At 65.8% G+C, this 20,897-nt stretch overlaps 8 protein-coding genes across 8 annotated transcripts; 5 read left to right on the forward strand and 3 right to left on the reverse strand.

The window, feature by feature from the left end:
• Positions 1 to 2: 2 nt before the first annotated feature.
• MICPUN_63095 (predicted protein) lies at positions 3 to 7,769 on the forward strand (the record flags this gene model as incomplete). Its single annotated transcript, XM_002508999.1, has 2 exons — positions 3 to 251; positions 478 to 7,769. The coding sequence occupies 2 exons, from the start codon at positions 3 to 5 to the stop codon at positions 7,663 to 7,665; spliced, it is 7,437 nt and encodes a 2,478-aa protein (XP_002509045.1). The 3' UTR covers positions 7,666 to 7,769.
• A 477-nt stretch (positions 7,770 to 8,246) lies between these two features.
• MICPUN_87061 (mitochondrial carrier family) lies at positions 8,247 to 9,191 on the forward strand (the record flags this gene model as incomplete). Its single annotated transcript, XM_002509000.1, has 1 exon — positions 8,247 to 9,191. The coding sequence occupies one exon, from the start codon at positions 8,247 to 8,249 to the stop codon at positions 9,189 to 9,191; it is 945 nt and encodes a 314-aa protein (XP_002509046.1).
• Positions 9,192 to 9,271: 80 nt separating this feature from the next.
• On the reverse strand, positions 9,272 to 11,305 carry MICPUN_87088 (predicted protein; the record flags this gene model as incomplete). The annotated part of the gene is made up of 3 exons (XM_002509234.1): positions 9,272 to 9,685; positions 9,797 to 10,327; positions 10,940 to 11,305. The coding sequence occupies 3 exons, from the start codon at positions 11,303 to 11,305 to the stop codon at positions 9,272 to 9,274; spliced, it is 1,311 nt and encodes a 436-aa protein (XP_002509280.1).
• A 3,058-nt stretch (positions 11,306 to 14,363) lies between these two features.
• Positions 14,364 to 15,402, forward strand: MICPUN_68713 (predicted protein; the record flags this gene model as incomplete). The annotated part of the gene is made up of 2 exons (XM_002509001.1): positions 14,364 to 14,891; positions 15,006 to 15,402. Coding segments are annotated over 2 exons (925 nt in total), but the record flags the coding sequence as incomplete, so codon positions are not given.
• A 787-nt stretch (positions 15,403 to 16,189) lies between these two features.
• MICPUN_87017 (predicted protein) lies at positions 16,190 to 17,626 on the forward strand (the record flags this gene model as incomplete). Its single annotated transcript, XM_002509002.1, has 1 exon — positions 16,190 to 17,626. One exon carries the CDS (start codon positions 16,190 to 16,192, stop codon positions 17,624 to 17,626), a length of 1,437 nt encoding a protein of 478 aa, XP_002509048.1.
• Positions 17,627 to 17,722: 96 nt separating this feature from the next.
• On the reverse strand, positions 17,723 to 17,989 carry MICPUN_63090 (predicted protein; the record flags this gene model as incomplete). Its single annotated transcript, XM_002509235.1, has 1 exon — positions 17,723 to 17,989. One exon carries the CDS (start codon positions 17,987 to 17,989, stop codon positions 17,723 to 17,725), a length of 267 nt encoding a protein of 88 aa, XP_002509281.1.
• A 300-nt stretch (positions 17,990 to 18,289) lies between these two features.
• MICPUN_63089 (predicted protein) lies at positions 18,290 to 19,561 on the forward strand (the record flags this gene model as incomplete). Its single annotated transcript, XM_002509003.1, has 2 exons — positions 18,290 to 18,323; positions 18,553 to 19,561. The coding sequence occupies 2 exons, from the start codon at positions 18,290 to 18,292 to the stop codon at positions 19,491 to 19,493; spliced, it is 975 nt and encodes a 324-aa protein (XP_002509049.1). The 3' UTR covers positions 19,494 to 19,561.
• A 179-nt stretch (positions 19,562 to 19,740) lies between these two features.
• On the reverse strand, positions 19,741 to 20,418 carry MICPUN_76320 (predicted protein; the record flags this gene model as incomplete). The annotated part of the gene is made up of 2 exons (XM_002509236.1): positions 19,741 to 19,897; positions 20,006 to 20,418. Coding segments are annotated over 2 exons (570 nt in total), but the record flags the coding sequence as incomplete, so codon positions are not given.
• Positions 20,419 to 20,897: the final 479 nt, after the last annotated feature.

Here is a 20,897-nt window from a genome sequence, read left to right on the forward strand (position 1 = left end):
AGATGGGCGGAGCACCCGCGTTCAGCGGCAACGCGTCCGGCCGCTCCAAGGGCAACATGTACGGAGAGGCCGGAAGGGGTAAGGGCCATCACGCTGCACGCGGCCGCGGCGGCCAGGGCGACGGCGACTGGAAGAACCAGAAGTCTAGGCTGCAGATGGCGCAGGAGGAGGACGCCCTCGAGGCTGGGCTCGGCTTCGTGAACTTCACGGAGGGCGACGAGAGGCTCGGATGGCTGGTCAACGTTTCATCGGTGAGTGCCCCGAACGCCCGATACGACCGCTCACGCGGAATTGGGGCGGCGTTAAAGGACGAGAACGCGTCGATCCATACGCGATACGCCCGCAGATACCCCCCCCGCTCGCTCCCCCTCCCGCGCCCCGATTCAAAATCTCTCCAAAGCTTGGCACCCCGCCCTTTCCGTTTTTTAAAATTCCGCGAGACTCATCTTCCAAACCCTTCCCATCCCCGCGATCCAGACCACGGTTCAGGAGGCGGAGACCGGCAAGGAGTTCAGCGCCGTCAACTGCTACTTCATGCAGCAGGACGGCGACACGTTCAAGGCTCAGGTCCGGTACGCGCCCTACTTCCTCATCGCCACCAAGCCCAACTGCGAGCACGACGTCGAGGCGTTTCTCCGCCGCCGGTACGAGGGCAAGATCCACGACGTCACCGTGCTCGACAAGGAGGACCTGGACCTCAAGAACCACCTGAGCGGGCTGAAGCAGAAGTACCTCAAGGTGACGTTCGCGACGGTGCAGGACCTGATGGACGTCCGCCGCGAAGTGTTGCCCATGGTGAAAAAGAACCAAAGCAGGTCCGAAGCCGCGGAGGCGTACGAAGCGCTGCACCAGATGGAGGCCAGCGCGGTGACTCACCAGGGTCGCGCGCACCACGGCGTCAGTCGCGGCGGCGAGCAAAAGTCCACCAAGGGCAAGAGGGCCATCGCCAACTACGCGGACGCCATGATGGACATCCGCGAGTACGACGTCCCGTACCACATGCGCTTCCTCATCGACACGGAGACGAGGTGCGGGTGGTGGTACCAGGTCAAGGTGAAGCAAGGGGAGGTGACGATGACGCACAGGAAGGACATGTTGGCGCGCGGGGAGGTCAAGATCTGCGCGTTCGACATCGAGACCACCAAGCTGCCGCTCAAGTTTCCAGACGCCGAGTACGATCAGGTTTTCATGATCTCGTACATGCTGGACGGGCAGGGGTACCTGATCATCAACCGCGAGGTGGTGAGCGCCGACATCGAGGATTTCGAGTACAGCCCCAAGCCGGAGTACCCCGGGCCGTTCATCGTGTGGAACGAGCCCGACGAGGCCGCCTTGCTTCGTCGTTGGTTCGATCACATGCGCGAAGTGCAACCCTCCGTCTACGTCACGTACAACGGCGACTTTTTCGATTGGCCCTTCGTCGAGACCCGCGCGGAGAAGAACGGCATGAGCATGTACCTCGAGCTGGGTATGAGGTGCGACAGGAAGACGGGCGAGTGCCGCTCGAGGAGCGCACTGCACCTCGACGCCTTCGCCTGGGTGAAGCGTGATTCGTATCTTCCCGCCGGGTCCCACGGCTTGAAAGCGGTGACCAAGGCGAAGCTGGGATACAACCCGGTGGAGGTTGACCCGGAGGACATGCTCCCGTTCGCGCAGGAGCAGCCGCACCACATGGCGGCCTACTCGGTGTCCGACGCGGTGTCCACCTACTACCTGTACATGACCTACGTGCACCCGTTCATCTTCTCGTTGGCCACCATCATCCCGCTGTCGCCCGACGAGGTTCTGCGGAAAGGCTCCGGTACCCTGTGCGAGGCTCTCCTGATGGTGGAGGCGTATCGCGCCAACATCGTGTGCCCGAACAAGACGCAGAGCGCCGGGGAAAAGCACTACAAAGGCCACCTGCTGGAGTCCGAGACGTACATCGGCGGACACGTGGAGTGCCTCGAGGCTGGGGTCTTCCGGGCGGACATTCCCACCAAGTTCAGGATGAACCCCAAGGGATACCAGGGCTTGCTCGACTCCCTCGACGAGGATCTCAAGTACGCGCTGTACCACGAGGGTAAGAAGATGACGCCGGAAGACGTCGAGAACTACGACGAGGTACGCGCCGCCATCGCCGAGAAGCTGGTGGACCTGAGGGACAACCCGGTCCAGATGGCCAAGCCGCTCATCTACCACCTCGACGTCGCGGCGATGTACCCAAACATCATCCTCACCAACCGGCTCCAACCCCCGGCGATGGTCACCGAGGACGTGTGCGCCGCGTGTGACTTCAACCGGCCGGGTAAGACCTGCCTTCGCGAGATGGAGTGGCTCTGGAGAGGCGAGCACTACGCCGCCACGTCTTCCGACTATGCCGCCATCAAGGCACAGCTCGAGGCTGAGAAGTTCCCCCCCAAGGCGGACGGCACGGGCGACGGGCGCCCGAGGTACTGGGCGGACCTCTCGTACGAGGAGCAGGCGGCGGCGAAGAAGAACCGTCTTAAGATGTACAGCCAGAAGGTTTACAAGCGCGTGTTGGACAAGCCGATCACCGAGAGTAAGATGGCGGGTATCTGTCAACGCGAGAATGGCTTCTATGTCGACACCGTGAAGAATTTCCGCGACCGCAGGTACGAGTACAAGGGCCTGAACAAGACGTGGAAGGGCAAGTTGGGCGACGCGAAGAAAAGCGGCAACCCCATCGCGGTGCAGGAGGCGAAGGACATGGTGACTCTTTTCGACTCGCTCCAGCTGGCGCACAAGTGCATCCTCAACTCCTTCTACGGGTACGTCATGCGCAAGGGTGCGCGCTGGTACTCGATGGAGATGGCGGGCGTGGTGACGTACACGGGCGCGAAGATCATTCAGATGGCCAAGAGGCTGGTCGACGACATCGGCAAGCCCCTGGAGCTGGACACAGACGGCATCTGGTGCTGCCTCCCGGGGACCTTCCCCGAGGAGTTCACGCTCAAGCCCAAGGAGGGCGTGAACAAGAAGAAGCTCACCATCTCCTACCCGTGCTCCGTGCTCAACCGCCTGACCGCGCTGCAGTGCACAAACGATCAGTATCAGACCCTCACGGACAAGGAGAAGAGGACCTACGAGAGCTCCTCCGAGATGACCATCGAGTTTGAAGTCGACGGCCCGTACAAGGCCATGATCCTCCCGGCGTCCAAGGAGGAAGGGATCCTCATCAAGAAGCGATACGCCGTGTTCAACTTCGACGGCTCGCTCGAGGAGCTCAAGGGCTTCGAGGTGAAACGCCGCGGAGAGCTCAAGCTCATCAAGATGTTTCAAACCGAGGTGTTTGACGAGTTCCTCAAGGGGACCACGCTGGAGGAGGTGTACGAGGCCGTTGGCAAGGTTGCAAACAAGTGGCTGGACATGCTCGACAGCAAAGGCAGGGACCTCACCGACGAAGACCTCGTCGACTACATCTCCGAGGCGACCACGATGTCCAAGAGCCTCGAGGAGTACGGCGACAGGAAATCGTGCGCGACGACCACGGCGAAGCGTCTCGGCGCTTTCATCGGCGGCGACATCGCCAACGATAAGGGTCTCAAGGCTCAGTACATCATCACCAAGAAGCCCGCGGGGGCGCCCACGTCGCAGCGCGCGGTGCCGGTGACCATCTTCCAGGCGGAACCCGCAGTGGCCCGATCGTTCCTCCGCGATTGGACCAAGGATTCCCCCCCCGGCGACGCCGACGAGGTCCCCGACATGAGGGAGCTCCTCGACTGGGACTACTACAAGACCCGACTGGCGAGCGCGATCCAGAAGATCATCAGCATTCCCGCCGCGCTGCAGCACGTCCCGAACCCGTGCCCCAGGGTCACTCACCCCGACTGGCTCCACAAGATGGTGCGCGAGAAGGATGACAAGTTCAAGCAGCGCAAACTCGCCGACCTGTTTGGTGCGCACGACGCTAAGCGCGAGCTCCTCGCCGCCAAGGACCCCAACGCGCCGGAACACGACGCCGCCCACACGCCGGGCAAGAAGGCGCGCGGCGACGAGCTCGACATGGAGGACGCGGCCGGGGCGGCGCCGGGCACCCTCATCGGCAAGACGAGCGGCCCGAGGGTCCAACGTTTTTTCCGCGGCGTCGAGGACTCCGCCCCGGGCGGCGGCGTCCCGACCACCCCGGAGACCGGCGCGGTCGCCGCGAGAACACTCCCGGGCTCTGGGCCGTCCCCCGCGGACGGGGGCAACGTCACCGGCAACGTCCGCCGCCGCAACGCCTTGGACCCGGTGGAGATTGCGCGCGAGGCTTTCGAGTCACTCGGCGCGTGCCCCGACAAGCGCCAAGACTTTGACGGTTGGCTGCGTCACCACAAGGCGAAGTGGCGTCTGCAACGCGCCGAGCGCAAGCGACGCAGGGTGCAAGAGGCTGACGCGCTCGCCGCGGCGGGCGGGGTCACCCCCGGGTTTGGGCGATCCATGACCCGTCCGAGAACCTTGGGCCCCGGCGGCTTGGGCGCCTTTGTCGAGTCTCGCGAGCGAACGCTGGCGACGTCCGCGTGGCAGCTCGTCCAGATCGAGCCCGCCGCGGCCGGGCCCGGTCACTTCACCGCGTGGGTCCTCGCCGCGGGCACCATCCACTCCGTCCCGATCAAGGTTTCGCGCCGCCTCGCCGTCGCGATGCGCTCGCCCGACAGGGAGGGCGACCTCGGCCTGGGCGGCAAGAAGCGCGTCTCGGCTATTCTTCCCAGAGGCGCCAAGGCTGAGCACGTGTACGAGGTGAAGATGGAGGAATCCGAGTACGCGTCCGGTCTCGAGGTGATGGACCTGCTCGCCAACCCCAACGTCGTCGGCGTCTTTGAGAGGCACGTGCCTTTGCTCGAGGCGGCGGTGCAAAAGATCGGCTGCGTCGCGTCGCTCAGGCGCGACGAGTCTCGCGCCGACGGCCAGGTGTTGGAGTACGACCTCGACCAGCTCGAGATGCGAACCACCGCGGAGTGCGGCTACGTGCCTCTGGCGAAGCCGGACGCGTCCCAGGCGGTGAGGGGCATGATGCGCCACGTGTCTTTGTACCGCGCGGGTGACAAGGGTAAAGGCGTGTACGCGTTGCACACCCCGGCTACCGGGTCCGGGGTTTTGGTGGTGGTGGAGCCCGGCGCGGTTGGAAACGGGCGGAGGAACCAGGGCGTCCGCGAAGTGTCCGTCCCCGCGATGGACCGCGCGTGGCGCGCGGCGAGGGCCGAGGTGTCATCGGCGGACGGCGACGACGCGGCGACTCAAAGTGCGGACGGCGCAATCGATTGGACCGTGGAATACGTCAAGGATGACGAATCCGCGGGCGCGGCGGTGTCCCGTCACCTCCAGGCGTACCTCGAGGATCCCAAGGGACCCGCCGTGTGCGTCGTGGAGGCGCCCGGGGACTCGGGCGTCGACGTTGTCGACGGGTCGTCGATCCGGCGCGAGGGCGTCGCCGGCAGGCTCGGCGCGATCATCCCGGCGCTGGCCAGGCTCCCCGTGGTTCACGTCCCCGCCAACGCCGCCGACACCGCGTCCATGCCCGCGATCGGTTGGCAGGTGAACGCCGCCAAGACGGCGTGCACCAGGCTCGCCGCGCACGGTGACTGGCTCGCCGAGCGCGTCGCCATCTCCCGCTACGCGCACATACCCGTGGGCAACCTCGGGCAGGACTGGTGCCTGCACACGGCGGACACGTTTTTCGCTCGCGCGCTTCGCGATTCTTCCCAACTTTTATGGACGGGGCCCGGCGGCGTCCCCGACCTGGGCGGCGGGTCCGGCGACGGCGCGCTGTCGGGTTTGGACGATACCCTCCAGACGACGCGCGCGGAGGTGAACAACCCGGGCGCGTACCGGTGCGTGTGCGTCGAGCTGAAAGCGCACCACCTCGCCGTTTGCGCCATCGCCAACGCGCACCTTCTCAACGATCTGGAGCAGGGCGCCTTACTCGGGTACGAGCAGAACACGGTGGGTTCGGGTAAGGATAACGGCGATAGCGGCGTGAGGGGCGGTCACGAGGCTGCCGCCGCGTTCAGGACGCTCAGGACGCTCGTCAATAACTGGCTGGTTGACGCCACGGAGCGAAGGAACCCGTACGCGGATGCGCTCCTCGGGCAGCTCAGGCGATGGCTCCTCTCCGCGTTCTCCACCCTTCGCGAGCCCGCGCTGAGGCACCTCGTGGAGCTGTGCATGAAGAAGGTGTTCACCCTGCTCCTCGCGGAGGTGAAGAAGCTCGGGGCGACGGTCGTCCACGCGGACATGCAGACGATCACCATCGCGACGGGGAAGCACCGGCTCGCCTCTGCCGCGGCTTTCGTGGACGGCTTGCGAGCGTCGCTTCGACGCCGCGAGCTCTTCTCGTGGCTGGAGCTCGAGCCCTCGCGCCAGTGGCACTCGCTCCTGTTTCGAGGGCCGTACGACTACGGCGGTTTGCTCGCGTCCGCGCTGCCCGGCGCCAAGCAGTGGTCCGGCCACGACACCCTCGGCCCCGACGATTTCGAGCTCGACCCCGTGGCGACGCGAGCCGCGGGCGTCGCGGAAGCCGCCGAGGCGCTGGACATGCACTGGAACATCGCCAGCTTCTTGCCGGAGTCGATCCGCGAGCACTTCGAGGTTGTCGTGTCCGAGTTCATATTCCGACCGTGGAAGCGGGACTTTGGCGGCGGATTGGACGACGAGCGGAGCGACGACGTCGAGTACGTCGACGGATTGGACGACGGCGAGGGGGACGACGCGGAGGCCGCGGTTCCGCCGCCGCTCGACACCGAGGGCTTGGAGCACGAGGGCGACGAGGCCCTCGACGAGTGTCTCCTCGACGCCACCCCGCCCCAGGCGCGCGAGGCGGCCAGCCAACCCGGTCAAGGGGGCCAGGAGGAGAACGAGCCTCTTCAAAACGCGCGAACCCCGTTGGTTGGGGGCCGAGAGGCGGCGGAGGCTGCCGAGGAGGAACGCGCCGCGTGGCTCGCCGGCCAGGTGGGCGGCTACTTCTCCCAACGCATCCTCCGTTTGGTGGGCGAGATCAACCGCGTGCTCGGCCCGGGAACGGCGAGGCACCTCGGGCCGCAGCACAAATTCCCGACGCCGCCCGGCGCGCACCTGCCCAAAGACCTCCGCGGCTCACCCGCGCTTGCGTTTGTCAAGACGCTCTGCGCGGCGCTGTCGCTGGATGTGAGCGTGGAGGGACCGGTGTCGCTGCTTCGAAAGAACGCGCTCAAGCTCCTCCGGGTCCCGGAGTATTCGCCGCAGGCTGAGTTTCGCGAGCCGTGCGTCACGTTCGTCATGCGCGACGCCGTGTGCAACTACTGCAGCGCGTGCGCGGATCTGGACCTGTGCCGAGACGAGAGGCTGGTGGAGGACGCCAACTGGGATTGCGCTTCGTGCGGGAACCCGTACGATCCGCAGTGGATCGAGGGCACCCTCGTGGCGCACGTCAACGAGCGCGTCAGGCAGGCGCAGCTGCAGGACCTGCGATGCACGCGGGACAGGCGGATCAAGGTGAGTCACCTCGCGGCGCGGTGCGCGTGCGGGGGTATGTACGGCTGCGTGGAGGATGCTTCGGCGACGGCGGATGATCTCCGGGTGATGCACGACATCGCGAGGCACCACGACTTTAAGGTGCTGCGGGACGTGGTGGAGTGGGTGGTTCGCGCGTCGCCGAACCTGTCGCACGCCAGAGCGGTGCTGGACGTCGATACAGACGGAAAGTGACGTCGAGAGGGACGAGCGAGTCGCATCTTCATGTCGAAAATTCGATTTGACATTAATGGGTAACTTTTTAGAGTCGCTGACCAATAATATACCTATCAATCGTGAACCCCCGACGTGATTGTCTAATTGTGTATTTCGTCACGTGACTGCGAAGCGTGCACGGGCGGTCCGCTTCGAGTCCCTCCTCACCCAATCGGGAGACGCGGCGGCGCGTTCGGGTCAGTAGTGGGCGCGTCTCGCTGGAGGGCGAGCGCGTATCGGCGATGTTCGGATCTCGGGAGTGGGGCGCGGGTCACCGAGGTGGGGCGGGCGGGGGAATCCGGCGCACGGGCGCAGCGAGCGGGCGCGCGACCCGCGGGATGCGAGGAGACGCCGAGGCGAGCACGGCGAGTGCCTTCTCGGGCGACGGCTGGCGCGGTCCGATGTTCGAGCGCGCGCTCGCGAACGCCGCGCGCGTCGCGTCGTCTTCATCGGCATCCACGCCGTTCGCCGCGCACGCCGCCGCGGAGAGGACCGTGCCGGGGGGGGTCCCGCGCGCGACGCCTCCCGCCTTGCCGCGCCGCGGCATCCTCCACGACGCAATGTACGCGCTCACCGATCCGCAGGTGAGCCACGCGCTCGCGGGATCCGGCGCTGGCGCCATCGCGGCGACGATCGTGTGCCCCCTGGACGTCCTGAAAACCAGGCTGCAGGTGTCCACCCTGCGCGTCGGGGGCGACGCGTACGTGTCGACGCTTCAATCGCTCTCCGCCATCGCGAGGACGGAGGGCTTTGTCGGGCTCTACCGAGGGCTGACGCCGACGATCGTGGCGCTGTTACCCAACTGGGCCGTCTACTTCACCGTCTACGAGGGTCTCAAGGAGTTCATGGAGCCCGTGGGAGCGGCAGGGAGCCAATCGTGGTCGTCGCCGCATCTCAGGCACATGGTGAGCGCCGCCGGCGCTGGCGTCGCCACGGTGCTCGTGACTAACCCGCTGTGGGTCGTCAAGACCCGGCTTCAGGTGCAGCACTCGGAGGCGCTGCGGGCGTCCATGCCGACGCGGGTGCCCTACAGCGGCGCGTTCTCGGCGCTCGGGCGCGTCGCCGCGGAGGAGGGCGCCAGGGGATTGTACAGCGGTTTGGCGCCGTCGTTGGCTGGGATATCGCACGTCGTCATCCAGTTTCCAGTGTACGAGCAGCTCAAGCTGGAGCTCGCGTCGAGGCGGGGTAAGGCGACTGGCGATCTCACGCCGACGGAGCTCGTGGTGGCGTCGGCGGTGGCCAAGATGGTGGCGAGCAGCGTGACGTATCCTCACGAGGTGATACGATCGCACATGCACGTGCAGGGCCTGGGTCCGTTTGAGGGCCTGTTCGGTCTGATCGGGAGGATATACAAGGACGGCGGGGGATGGAGGGCGTTCTACCGGGGCGTGGGGACTAACCTGGTCAGGACCACGCCCGCGGCGGCGATTACGTTCACGAGCTACGAGCTCATATCTCGTCAGCTCAGGGACATAGGAGCGTTCTACCGGGATTCGCAAGGTTAGCTCTTACCTTTGAAGGTAGTAGTCATCAGCAGTCAATATTCAAATGAGAAAAAGATGATCCCCATCCCCCAGGCGCCGGCTCACATGACGACGCAGTTACATCCGGCCGCCTCAGCCGCGCCCGCGGCTCCTCCTTTCTTTCCCTTAGCCGTGAGTTCCGGCCTTTTCTCGAATTTCGAGATGTAACCGATGCTGCGCAGAACGTTGGCGATGCGCATGAACGTCGGCCGCTCTTTCGGGTCCGAGTGCCAGCACTGCTCCACCAGCTTGCACATCTCCTCGCACCGCCTGCTCTCGTACGCCGCCATGAAGTTCCACCCCGGTCTCGCCTTCTCGCTGCTCGCCGCCCTGTGCGCCCACGTGATCGGGTCACCGAACGCCAACAATCCCTCGAACACCTCGTACACGACCATGGCGTAGGAGTACACGTCGCATTTCAAGCCGTAAAACTCGTGCTTGAAAACCTCGGGAGCCATGTACTTGTACGCGCCCGTCTCGCCAGTCATGAGGAACGCGTGGTCGTACAGCTGCGAGTACACCTTCTCGACGTACTCGGAGGATTTCGCCTCGGTTTGGGTGGAGAGATAGGACGGCGAGAAGCGAACGTCGTCGTTTTCTTCCCTCGCGGGCTCGCGGGGCGTGGTGATGTCGAACATCTTGGAGAGGCCAAAGTCGGCAACCTTGGCGACTCCGTTGCTGGTGAGCAGGATGTTGGCGGGCTTGAGGTCGCGGTGGATGACGGCGTAGGGTCGCCTGGAGTGCATGTAGTTGAGCGCCGCCGCGACGTTGCTCGCGATCTTGAACGCGCGGTCAAAGTCCATCTTCTTGCCCCAGCTTTGCAGCTCGAGCAGCTTCTGCTGCAGCGACCCGCCGCCCATCAGCTCGCAAACCATGATCGGCGGCTGCCCAGCCTTGTACCCCACGCCCAGGAACTGCACGATGTTCGGGTGCACCAGCCGGCACCAGATGGACATCTCGCAGTTGAACTCCTTCAGCGCGATGGCGTCCGTCATGCAGTCGCTCTTGAGCGTCTTGATCGCCACGGGCGACCCTCGCCAGCGGCCGCATCGAATCTCCCCAAACGCCCCCTCGCCCACCACGTCGTCAACCTTGACGTCCCACGGCAGCAGCTCCCACTCCGCCGTGCCGTCCGGGAGGAAGTACACGCTCTGGGTCATCGATCGCTCCAGGGTGTTGCACGCAGCTTCGAGCTCGGCGTCGGCGGGCGACGCCTTACCCTGACCTTGACCCTTCTGCTGCGCGGCGGCGACGTCCGCGGCGTCGAGCTCGTCGATGATGGCCTCGAGCCTAGCCTTGTTCCCCTTCGAGACGGATTCCTCGTTGGCGGTGTCGTCGTTGTCGTCGTCGTCGGAGTCGTCGTCGGAGTCGTCCTGGGGTCCCTTCATCTTCTTCTTCGCCTTGAGGGATTTGGTGAACGCCTCGTCGGGAGTCGCGGGCGCCTCGGTGGACGACGACTGCGACCGCCCCGACGACGCCTTGGCGGGGGGTACCTTCGTCGTCGTCGCCTCCTTTACCCTCGGCGACGAGCCGATGAAATTGTCGGGGTCCACGGCGATCGTGCTGTACTGCCGCGCGTTCTGAGAGTTTCCCTGGCTCGGTACGGCGGCTCCCGGCGCGTCCATCCGCGCGAGGTCGGTGAGCGACGCGCGACGCCTGCGCCCGTGTGGTGCGGACTTGGACTTTGCGAGCATCCCCGGTTGTCCGTCCCTGGCACCCCCCTCGCTAACTTCATCGGGCTCGGGGCTGGCGGAGGTCCTCGGCGGGGTCTCGATGGGCTCTCCCCTGTGTCTGTTCCAGTCGATGTTCGTCCCGTGCCTGGCGCCGGCGGCGAGCAGGTACCGGACAGCGTCCTCGTGGCCCGCCTTTGTGGCTTCGTCGAGCGCGGTCCTGGTCCAGTTATCGGCGGCGTTGATGTCGACGCACACCTCGGTGACGAGGTGCGCGAGGACCTTCATGCACCCGTTCGCGGCGGCGACGTGCAGTGCGGTGGTACCGCTGGTGTTCCTGGAGTTGATGCTCATCAGGTCGATGGCGTTCTCGCGGATGCACGACAGGAACGACGGGAGGTTGTCAACCTTGGCGTGCTCGAGCATCACCGCCACGCCCGCAGCCTTCTGCAGCATGGCGCTCGCCAGCGTCTGCACGTCCCCCACCATCAGCTCCTCCATCGTGCGGCTCTTATCGCGCATGGCGATCACGTCCGAGCTCGCTTCCTCGCTCTCCAGGGTGGTGACGTACTCCGACAGCGTCCTCGAGTTTGCGCGCTGGGTGTTGATGTCCATCTCGAGGCCCTCCTTGGCGACGGCCAGCTCGGTCTCGTCGTACTCGATGACGGAGCCCCTCCGTCGTCGCCCCGTGGCGCCCCTGCCGGAGAAGCTCCGCTCCATGTGACTGCTGAACGAGGACGACGTGTCCGATTCGTCGGCGGCGACCACGTACACGGAAGCCTTGCCGTCGGCGCTGAGGCCAACCTTGACCGTGGTGGCCTTCTTGGGGAGCGCCTTCTTGGCGTCGCCGTCCGCCGCGGGCCTGTCGAAGTTGCCGCCGTCGGTCCTGTCGTGACGATTCCTGTGTTTCCTCGCCTGGTGGCTGCGTTTCATGTGAACGAGTCTCTCCTCCTCTGCGTGGAATCGGCGGGGCGGGGGCGGGGGTCAGCGGGTCGCGTCGGTCGCGTCGGTCGCGTCGGTCACGCGGAAATCAATCACGCGACAGATCGATCGGGGGGTGTTGACGGTTAGATCCCGGGCGCGTTCACGCGAGATGAAGGGGTTGAGACGCACCCGTGAGCTCCACCACGTTATCCTGAAGTAAATTATCGTGCGTGTCCGCCATGAGAGCGTGTTGAATCTGCGGAGGTGGGCGTGGGCATCGCGAGAAGCGGGGTCGTGTCGGTCAGACGGGGGAAGGAATAAAAACAACTTGTTTCGCTTCGGCATGACCGCTCGACGGGGGCGCGCCTGGCGGGAGAATTCGTGACGAACGCGGGCGTATCGGGGGCGCGGGGGCTTCACATGCACCCCATAGGGAACGACGGCATAAAATCAGCACGAAATCGGGGCACGTTCGTCGCCACGACCGGTGTTCTACCCGGTGGTGTTCTCCCCGGTGTTCTACCAGGTGCGCACGCGGGTCGGTTTGGAGTTTTTGGCGTGGGGAGCGCGCGCGTGAGACGCACCGTGCGCGGAGTCGGGCCGCCCGCGAGGGGGGACATGGGCACCTCGCAGAAGTCTGGGTCTGTGTGGACCTTCTTCATGGGTTTCGCCTCCGTCATCGCGCCGTCGCCCGCGCCGCTGCCGGTTCCCAATGGGAGACAGCTGTCGAACACGCGCTTCTTTTATCCCTTTTATTTCCAGGGTCTGATCCCTGTTCGCTGTTGAGCGAAAATCAGAAAATTTCGCCTGGAAACGGCCACCCAGTGTTGCGGCGCGACCTTTGGGACTTGACGGAGGTTCTAAAACCCTCGATGCTGACACCTGTTCGGGTCGAAGATATTTTCGCGAGAGGCCCCCACGAGAACGTAACGCCCGCCGCGCGATTTCTTATCGATTTCCCACCCAATCTTCCCAAGCAAGAGTGCTGGAATCGACGAGCCAGTCTCGCGAGTCCGGCTCCGTGTATCCGATTGCCTTCGATCCGGCGCAGATCACATGGTCTGTCAACCCAGCTTGCCAGATAGGACCAGACGTCAGGATTGGGAACCGCTTCACGCGAAAACCTGAAAATGCAGCTGAAAACGGTCGGACTCGTCATCACGGCCGGACGGAGAAGAGTCCCAAAATTCAAAGTGCCCAGTGCTCTCGGGGTGCCAACACCAGGAGTGGCGCCGGCAGAGGGAAGCGCGAGCGGGAGCGGTAGGGACGCGTGCCGGCGCGATCGATGAAGCGCGGCGCGCTGGAGACGCTGGGGACCGCGGGGGTGGACCGGAGCGACGGCGAGGAGAAGCGCGCCAAGGCTGATGCGGCGTCGACGGCGGCGGCGACGCCTCATCACCGTGCTGGTAATCGGAGTTTGGCGGGAGACGAGCAGGAGAACCTCGATCCCGCCGCGCCGATCCGGGACGGTTCCGAGCGTATCGGCGATGGCGGCGACGCGATCGCCCCGCGCATCGACGGCGAGAGCGTCGAGGCCGACGACGACGCGGTGCCCGACTCGCAGGCGACCCTGGGCGCGTCCTCCGAGGATCACCGGCTCGGCGCGATGGCCACGCGACCCGCGCCTTCGCCCGACAAAGTCGGGGACCCCGACGACGTCTTCGCCGGAATCCTGCCCACTCAGGCGGCGGCGCCCGAGCCCGAGGACAAGGAGACCGCCAAGCTCCGTGAGAGGGTGTTTTCGGAGACGGGCCGGAGGCTCAGCGCGGGCTGGCGCGCCAGCGTCGAGACGTCGACGAAGAAAAAGCGCGTGCGATTCTTCTCACCCGACGGCAAGAGGTTCGGGTGCGCCAAGGACGTGGTGAACTTCGCGGAGACGCAGCCGCCGGGCGTCGTCGGGGACGAGACCGCGACGACCAGGAACCTGGCCGCGGCCATGCGCGACGCCGTCCAGCCCGGGGGTGGAGAAGAAGAAGAAGAAGAAACTCTCCCTCCGCCGGGGGCGCCGCCGGGACGAAGAGACGGCGACGAGAGGGAAGCGACGCCGACGCCCGAGGCGATCGACGCCCGAGGCGACGTCGACGACCGGGACGACGCCGAACGGGTCGTCGCCCCGACGCAAGCCGCGCCCGACGACGACGACGGAAAAGACGGAAGCGGCGCGGTCGACGCGGGTGAACGTCGCGGCTCCCCGCCGCCCTCCCCGGACGACGGCCTCACCGCGTTCGAGCGAACGCGCAGGGCGAACATCGCGAGGAACGAGCGCGTGATGGCGACCCTCAACATTCCGTGTGGGATCCCCGCGGCTTTCGCTCCTACGCTCGCGACGACGCGGAAAAACAAAAACGCCGCCGGAGAAACATCCGCCGACGACGAGGCTTCTATAGAGCCGCCTAAAACCGCCCCGGACCCCGCGGAGGATCCGCGCATCGTCGTCGTGGACGCGCGCCCGGGAGACGCCGCCGTGCGGTACCTCCGCGGGCGTCTCCTCGCGTCGTCCGGCGACGCCGCGCCGAGAGAAACCGCGCTTGATTTTTGCCCCGAGCTTTGCGAGCATCAGCGGCACCTCACCGACATCCTCACCGACACGATCACGGGCGGGCAGAACAACTCCGTGCTGCTCGTGGGCGCCAGGGGCAGCGGCAAGACTTTGGTGCTGGACTCCGCGCTGCGACAGCTCCGCGAGGCTCACGGCGACGGCGTCCTCCCCGTACGTCTCAACGGGATGCTTCACGCGGATGAGCGCGTCGCGATGAGGGAGATTGCCGAGCAGCTGTGCCTCGGGTTCAAGGCGGAGGAGCTCGAGTTCAGCCGGGCCGCCGGCTTCGCCGAGAACGTGGCGTTCATGCGCGAGGTGCTCAGGGTGCTGGAGAACGGGCGACGCGGCGTGGTCTTCGTGCTGGAAGAGTTTGACCTGTTCGCGCACCGACCCAAGCAGACGCTGCTGTACGCGGTGATGGACCTGCTGCAGCAGACGCAGGTGCAGGCTGCGGTGGTGGGGGTGACGTGCAGACACGACGCCGCGGAGCTGCTGGAGAAGCGCGTCAAGTCGCGATTCTCGAGTAGGAGGATCCTGCTGGCGCCGCCCGTGGGGAGGATGCGAGCGGCGACGCTCGTGAGGCACGCGCTCTCGCTTCCCCTCCCGCCGCCGCCGCCGCCGGGTGACGGTGGCGAAGAAGGGGGCGAAGAAGGGGGCGAAGAGAGAGGAAAAGGCGCCGCGGCGTCACCGACGGGAATCGAACCCGCGCTCGTGTACCCGCCCGACCCGGGCTTCGCCGCTCGATGGAACGACGCCGTGGACGCCGCCGTATCGCAGGTTGGCGTGGACCACACGCTTCGAGCGTACGAAGCGTTGGAGTGCACGCCGAGAGCCGCGTCGGACCTGGCGCTCTTCGCGCTCGCGTGCATGGACAGGAACAAGGGGACTATCGCGGCCAAGGACATCATGGTGGCGTCGCAGAGGCTGCTCGGTGACACGTACGTTCGGGCGTTGAGCGGGGTTTCCGCGCTGGAGCTGTGCATGGTGGTAGCCATGTCGCGGCTGCACCGGTTCCGTCGCAAGGCGGTTTTCAACTTTAACCACGTCGAGGACGAGCTGAAGAACATGGCGGCGAACGATTTCCTGGGCGACGCGGGCCGCGCGAGGGGCCCGACCTTGTCCAGGGCGTTCGAGGGTCTGCTGGCGATGGGTCTGGTGGAGGCGCAGACGGGGGGGGTCGGCGCGGGATTGGGCGGCGCCGTGACGCTCCGACGCGGCCGCGGGCAGAGCGGTCACAAGCACTGGAGGGAGATCCAGCTGCTGCTGACGGACGAGGAGGTGGCGACCGCGGTGGGGAAGCACCCGAACAAGCCCGCGGGGCTGAGCGAGCTGCTGACGCACGAGGGGGTCAGGCAGACCACGGCCGGGTGCTGAGTCAGCCGCGAGAGTTACGTAGCGCGAAACGTCGAGAACCACGCGCGAAAATTTCACCACACGCACGGCTTTGACCACACCGCAAACGAAGGGTTTTTCTCTCGCACGGCGAGGCGAGTCCATGGACACTGGACGCGCGCGGGTGCTGGGATCCGCGGGGAACCGGTCGACGCGCACGATACGCCATGAACGTCGTCGCGGCGTCGGCACCGTTCGTCGGCGCGGCGGCGCGCCACCGAACCGCGGGGCGCGTCGCGCGTGAGATTGCGCCGCGACGGCCGAGCCTCGGAAGGGTAGCGCGAAGCGAGGCGGCGGTGAGGGGAGGTTCCTCCCGCCGTCGTTCGCCCCTCGCCGCTCTCTCCCCCGACGACTCGGGGATCATCGTGAACGCCGACGAACCCGCGCCGTTCGTCCTCGCGGACGTCGTCGGCGTCGACCCGTCCGCGTCGGCACCGTGGACCCCCGACCCGGAGATGCTGCGATTCTGCGAGCCACCCGCGCTGAACGGCGGACGGAAGCTCAAGGTGGCCGTGCTCCTCAGCGGCGGCGTGGACAGCAGCGTCGCGCTCACCCTCCTCAAAGCCGCGGGCCACGACTGCGTCGCGTTCTACCTCCAGATCTGGTTCGTCGAGGACTTTCGAAACACCTGGGACGCGTGCCCGTGGGAGGACGACCTCAACGTCGCGCGAGGGGTGTGCGAACATCTCGACGTCCCGCTCGAGGTTGTGCCGCTGACGAACCAGTACTGGGACCTGGTCGTTAAACACTCCATCGAGCAGATCTCACGAGGCCGAACGCCAAACCCCGACATGCTGTGCAACTCGAGGGTCAAGTTCGGCGCCTTCACAGACTGGCTCGAGACGAACCGAGCCGGCGAGTTCCACCGCGTGGCGTCGGGGCATTACGCCGCGATGGACCGGGTGCAGGGGATACTGGCGGATACTTTGCACGGGGACGACGGAATGAACGGCACTTCACGCAGGCACCCGTGCAGGCTCATCATGTCGGGGGACGCGCGCAAGGACCAGACGTACTTCCTCGCGCACCTGTCGCAGCGGCAGCTCGCGGCGCTGACTTTTCCCATCGGCGGGTTGCCGAAGACGCAGATTCGAGAAATCGCGCGAAGCGCGGGGCTTCCCAACGCGGAGCGCAAGGATTCGCAGGGGATCTGCTTCCTGGGCAAGGTCAAGTTCAGCGAGTTCGTCGCCGAGCACCTGGGCGAGCGCCCGGGGGCGATCGTCGAGCTCGAGACCGGGACGAGGCTGGGCACGCACTCGGGTTTTTGGTTCCACACCATCGGGCAGCGCTCGGGCCTGGGACTGAGCGGCGGGCCGTGGTACGTCGCCGCCAAGGACGTTCCCGGCAACGTCGTGTACGTCACCAGGGACTACTACAGCGTGGACAAGGAGCGGAACACGTTCAGGGTGGGCGAGTTCAGCTGGTTGTCGGGCACCGCGCCCGCGTCGGACGCGGACGGGTACGCGCTGGGGCACGGCGGCGAGGGCGCGAGGTTAGCTTGGGCTTGCGACGGGGACGGGTGCGACGATGACGGGGCGACCTCACGTGAGACGACCTCATCACGCGGGGTGAACGGGGGCGCGTCCGCGTCGGAAGTGGACGCGACGAAAACGTCGGAGCTGTACTGCAAGGTACGACACGGCGAGAACAGGTACCGGTGCACGCTTCGGTTCGACATCGACGGCGACGCCGGGACGGTTGTCATCGAAGCCGACGACCAAGGTTTAGCGGCTGGTCAGTTTGCGGTGTTTTATGACCGAAGAGTGTGCCTCGGGTGCGGGGTGATCTTAGAGCAGCCCGTGCGGGAGGATCTGGCGGAGAGGGACGTCGCGCACAGGACGTTCGCGAACACGGAGGGGGAGGTGCTCGAACTGGAGAGCGCCGGGGCGTGAGCATAGTCTGGTGATTTTTTCCAGTGAAGGTACAAAGATACTGTTTGGATACAAATTTCTAGGCTAGGGTTCGCCCCGATCACCGCGGGTTCTCCGTTAGCCGGACGCCTTGCGGTTCTGGAACTGGCACGCGTAGACGGGGATGTACCCCCCGATGAGCACGACGGCCGCGGTGGCGACGCCGAAGACGAGCGGGCGCGCCTTGGTCGCGCCCACGTCGTACATCTTCTCGGCGTGTATGTACGCGGGCTCGTCCGCGCCACCGAACTTGGGCGCGGAGGTGGAGACGCCGCGACGGGCGGCGACGCGCGCGGGTGCCTGCGCGACCGCGCGACGCGCGAGATTCAGGAGAGCGCTGGACATCGGAAGGGCGACTGAACCTTGCTGAGGTGCGCGTCCCGAGGTGTGAGGCGACCCGCCGGGGGGGAAACGATTAATTAAAACGCGGAGACCGCCTCCAAGATAATTAGACAATTAGACCGATCCGCAACAGAGATTCAGTACGAAAATCTCACCCACACATTTTTCGTGACTACTTTCATGTTGAATTCATAACAATAACATTTCTGACGTCTTCGGCTTCGTGGCGCCCTCCAAAGTGCTCGGAACGACGCCAAACTTCGCCAGGAGGACGCCGACGTCGTGTCGCGTCGAACATGAACCATGGGCACGGAAAAAAAAGAATGTCTCATGCCAGGTTCGAACTGGCGACCTTTCGCGTGTGAGGCGAACGTGATAACCAACTACACCAACGAGACCACACTGATCGTATTGATTGGTGAAATTTGTCACAACGGGAGATATGTAGACGAGCTCCCAGCGGCGGATATCATCCGGATCGAGTGGCACAGCGGCGACGAGTGGCGGAATATCGATCCGCCCCCTTACCTCCGCACAACGACTCGCGCGCGCCTCTCTCCAGAAAGACGCGATGCCATTCGTGACGGCGGAGATGTTGTTCCTCCCACAGGGGCGAGACGTCGAGGCGGTGTGTCTCACCGTGTTCGCCGTCATCGTGGCGCTAATTTACCTCGTGGACGCGCTCGCCCCAAAGGCTAAAAAAGCGCTGGATCCCAGCAAGAAGGTGGCGCTGAAGCTGGTGAAGCGCACGGAGCTGTCGCACGACACCCACATGTTCCGCTTCGGCCTTCCCACCCCCGAGCACATCCTCGGCCTTCCCATCGGCCAACACATCGCGCTGTCCTACACGGACAAGGACGGGAAGGAGCAGGGGCGCCCTTACACGCCGACTTCGTCGGACGTGGACAAGGGGCACGTCGACTTCGTCATCAAGGTCTACTTCCCCAACGAGCGCTTCCCCGAGGGCGGGAAGGTGTCGCAGCACATGCACTCGCTGAAGATCGGCGACACCCTGGACTTCTCGGGGCCGAAGGGTAGGTACGAGTACAGGGGCAAGGGTACGTTCGCCATCAAGAGGCTCAAGTCCCAGGGTGGCGGGTTCGAGATCCGCAAGGCGAAGAAGATCGGGATGATCGCGGGTGGCACCGGCATCACGCCGATGCTGCAGGTCATGCGCGCGGTCTTCCGAGACAAGGGGGACAAGACCGACATGTCCTTAATCTTCGCCAACCAGACCGAGGAGGACATTCTCCTGCGCGACGAGCTCGATAAGTGCGAGCGGGACCACGACAACTTTAAGCTCCACTACACCGTGGACAGGCCGCCGGCCAAGGGATGGCGCTACGACACCGGCTTCGTCACCGCGGAGATGATCAAGAAGCACATGCCGCCGCCCAGCAAGGACACGCAGATCCTACTCTGCGGACCGCCGCCGATGATCAAGTTCGCCATCATGCCCGCGTTCGAGCAGCTGGGCTACACCAAGGACATGTTCCTCCAGTGGTAGAAAGAGCCGAGGAATTTTTTGGTCCCCGGCGCGTCTTTGTCAAGTCAACGTAGATCGCATCGAACCAATCTCACTAAACCCGCCCCCCCGCCTTCTTCGCCGCGCGCCTCTTAAACACCTGCTCCTTCTTCCGTTCCTTGTCCACCTCGCCGAGGTGCCCGCGGCTGGTCCAGTCGAGCACCTCCGCCGCATCCGGCGTCTGCTGCGGCGCCGACCACTTGGCTCGATCCGGTTTCAACGGACGGTCCAGCCTCGCAACGAGCGCGTCGAGGGCGTCGCGCGTGATGGCCAGACTCCTGTGCCGCAGCACGTCGTACACGTTCAGGCCGAACTGGTCCATGACCTGCACGTGGGGTAAGTTGAGCGACGCGCGCTTGGCGTTGGAGTGCGTCGTAGGGAGTTTTCTGCCCGTCTTCGCGCACGTTCGCTTGGCTGGGAGGCCGCCTTGCTCGAGCGCGGGGGGAATCTCGGCGCACAAAACGCTGTGCGCGCGGCCTCCCGCGGCGAGGGACTGCGCGCCGAGGAGGGTGTCCAGCGCGCCGTCCAGCCACTGGGTCTTCGGCTCGACGCCCCGGTGGAGCGAGTCGAGGACCACGATCCTCCCCTCCGCAGCCTTTGCGGAGAGCGCCACTTGCAGCCCCGCTCGTCGCACGCGTCTCTGCAGCTTGGTGTTCCAGTTGCGCATCCCGCTCGGACCGTGCGCCACCCCGCCTCCGCGCATCTGCGGCGCCCTGAGCGTCCCGACCCGCGCGCGCCCCGCGCCCTTCTGCGCCCTCGCCTTCCGGGTCGTCCCGCTCACCTCCGATCGCGTCAGCGTCTTTGCGTAGTTGCCCCGTCGTTTGCTTCGCTGCCACACCACCACCCTGTGCGCGATGTCCACGCGCAGCGGGACGTCGAAGTGTCGCCCGGGCAGCGTCACGGTCTCCCCCGTGGGCACGCCCGTGATTCCGTACACGGGAAGCGTCCTGTCCGCCATGGCGCCCTGGTCGTCGGGGACGACGTCGCGGAGCTCGAGCGCCTCGACGGGTAAGCCTTCGAGCGCATCCTCCCACTCGCCGTCGCCATCGTCTCCCTCTTCGGCGCCCTCGTCGCTCTCTTCGTCGTCGCCGTTCTTCCCCGAGCCCGCGGCGTCGCCCGCCGCGAACCCGCGATGCGCGACGCGGTGAGACGCGGTGAGACGCGCGGGACCGATCCCTCCGCAGACGCGCCACGCCGGCACCGCGCGATGGCCTCGGATGATGACGCCGTGGCGGAACGCCCCGAGCGACGGCGCGAGTTCCGCGGGACCCGCCCGAGCGCCGCCCCTCGCGCCGGCGACGAGCGCGCGACGCACGCCGCTCGCGAACGCCCGCGCCGCGCGTTCCACCGCGCCCGTCATGGTCGTCGCGGCGGATCGGTGTGGCG

Source organism: Micromonas commoda, chromosome 12 (genome assembly GCF_000090985.2).
Source record: "Micromonas commoda chromosome 12, complete sequence".
Taxonomy (NCBI): Eukaryota; Viridiplantae; Chlorophyta; class Mamiellophyceae; order Mamiellales; family Mamiellaceae; genus Micromonas; species Micromonas commoda.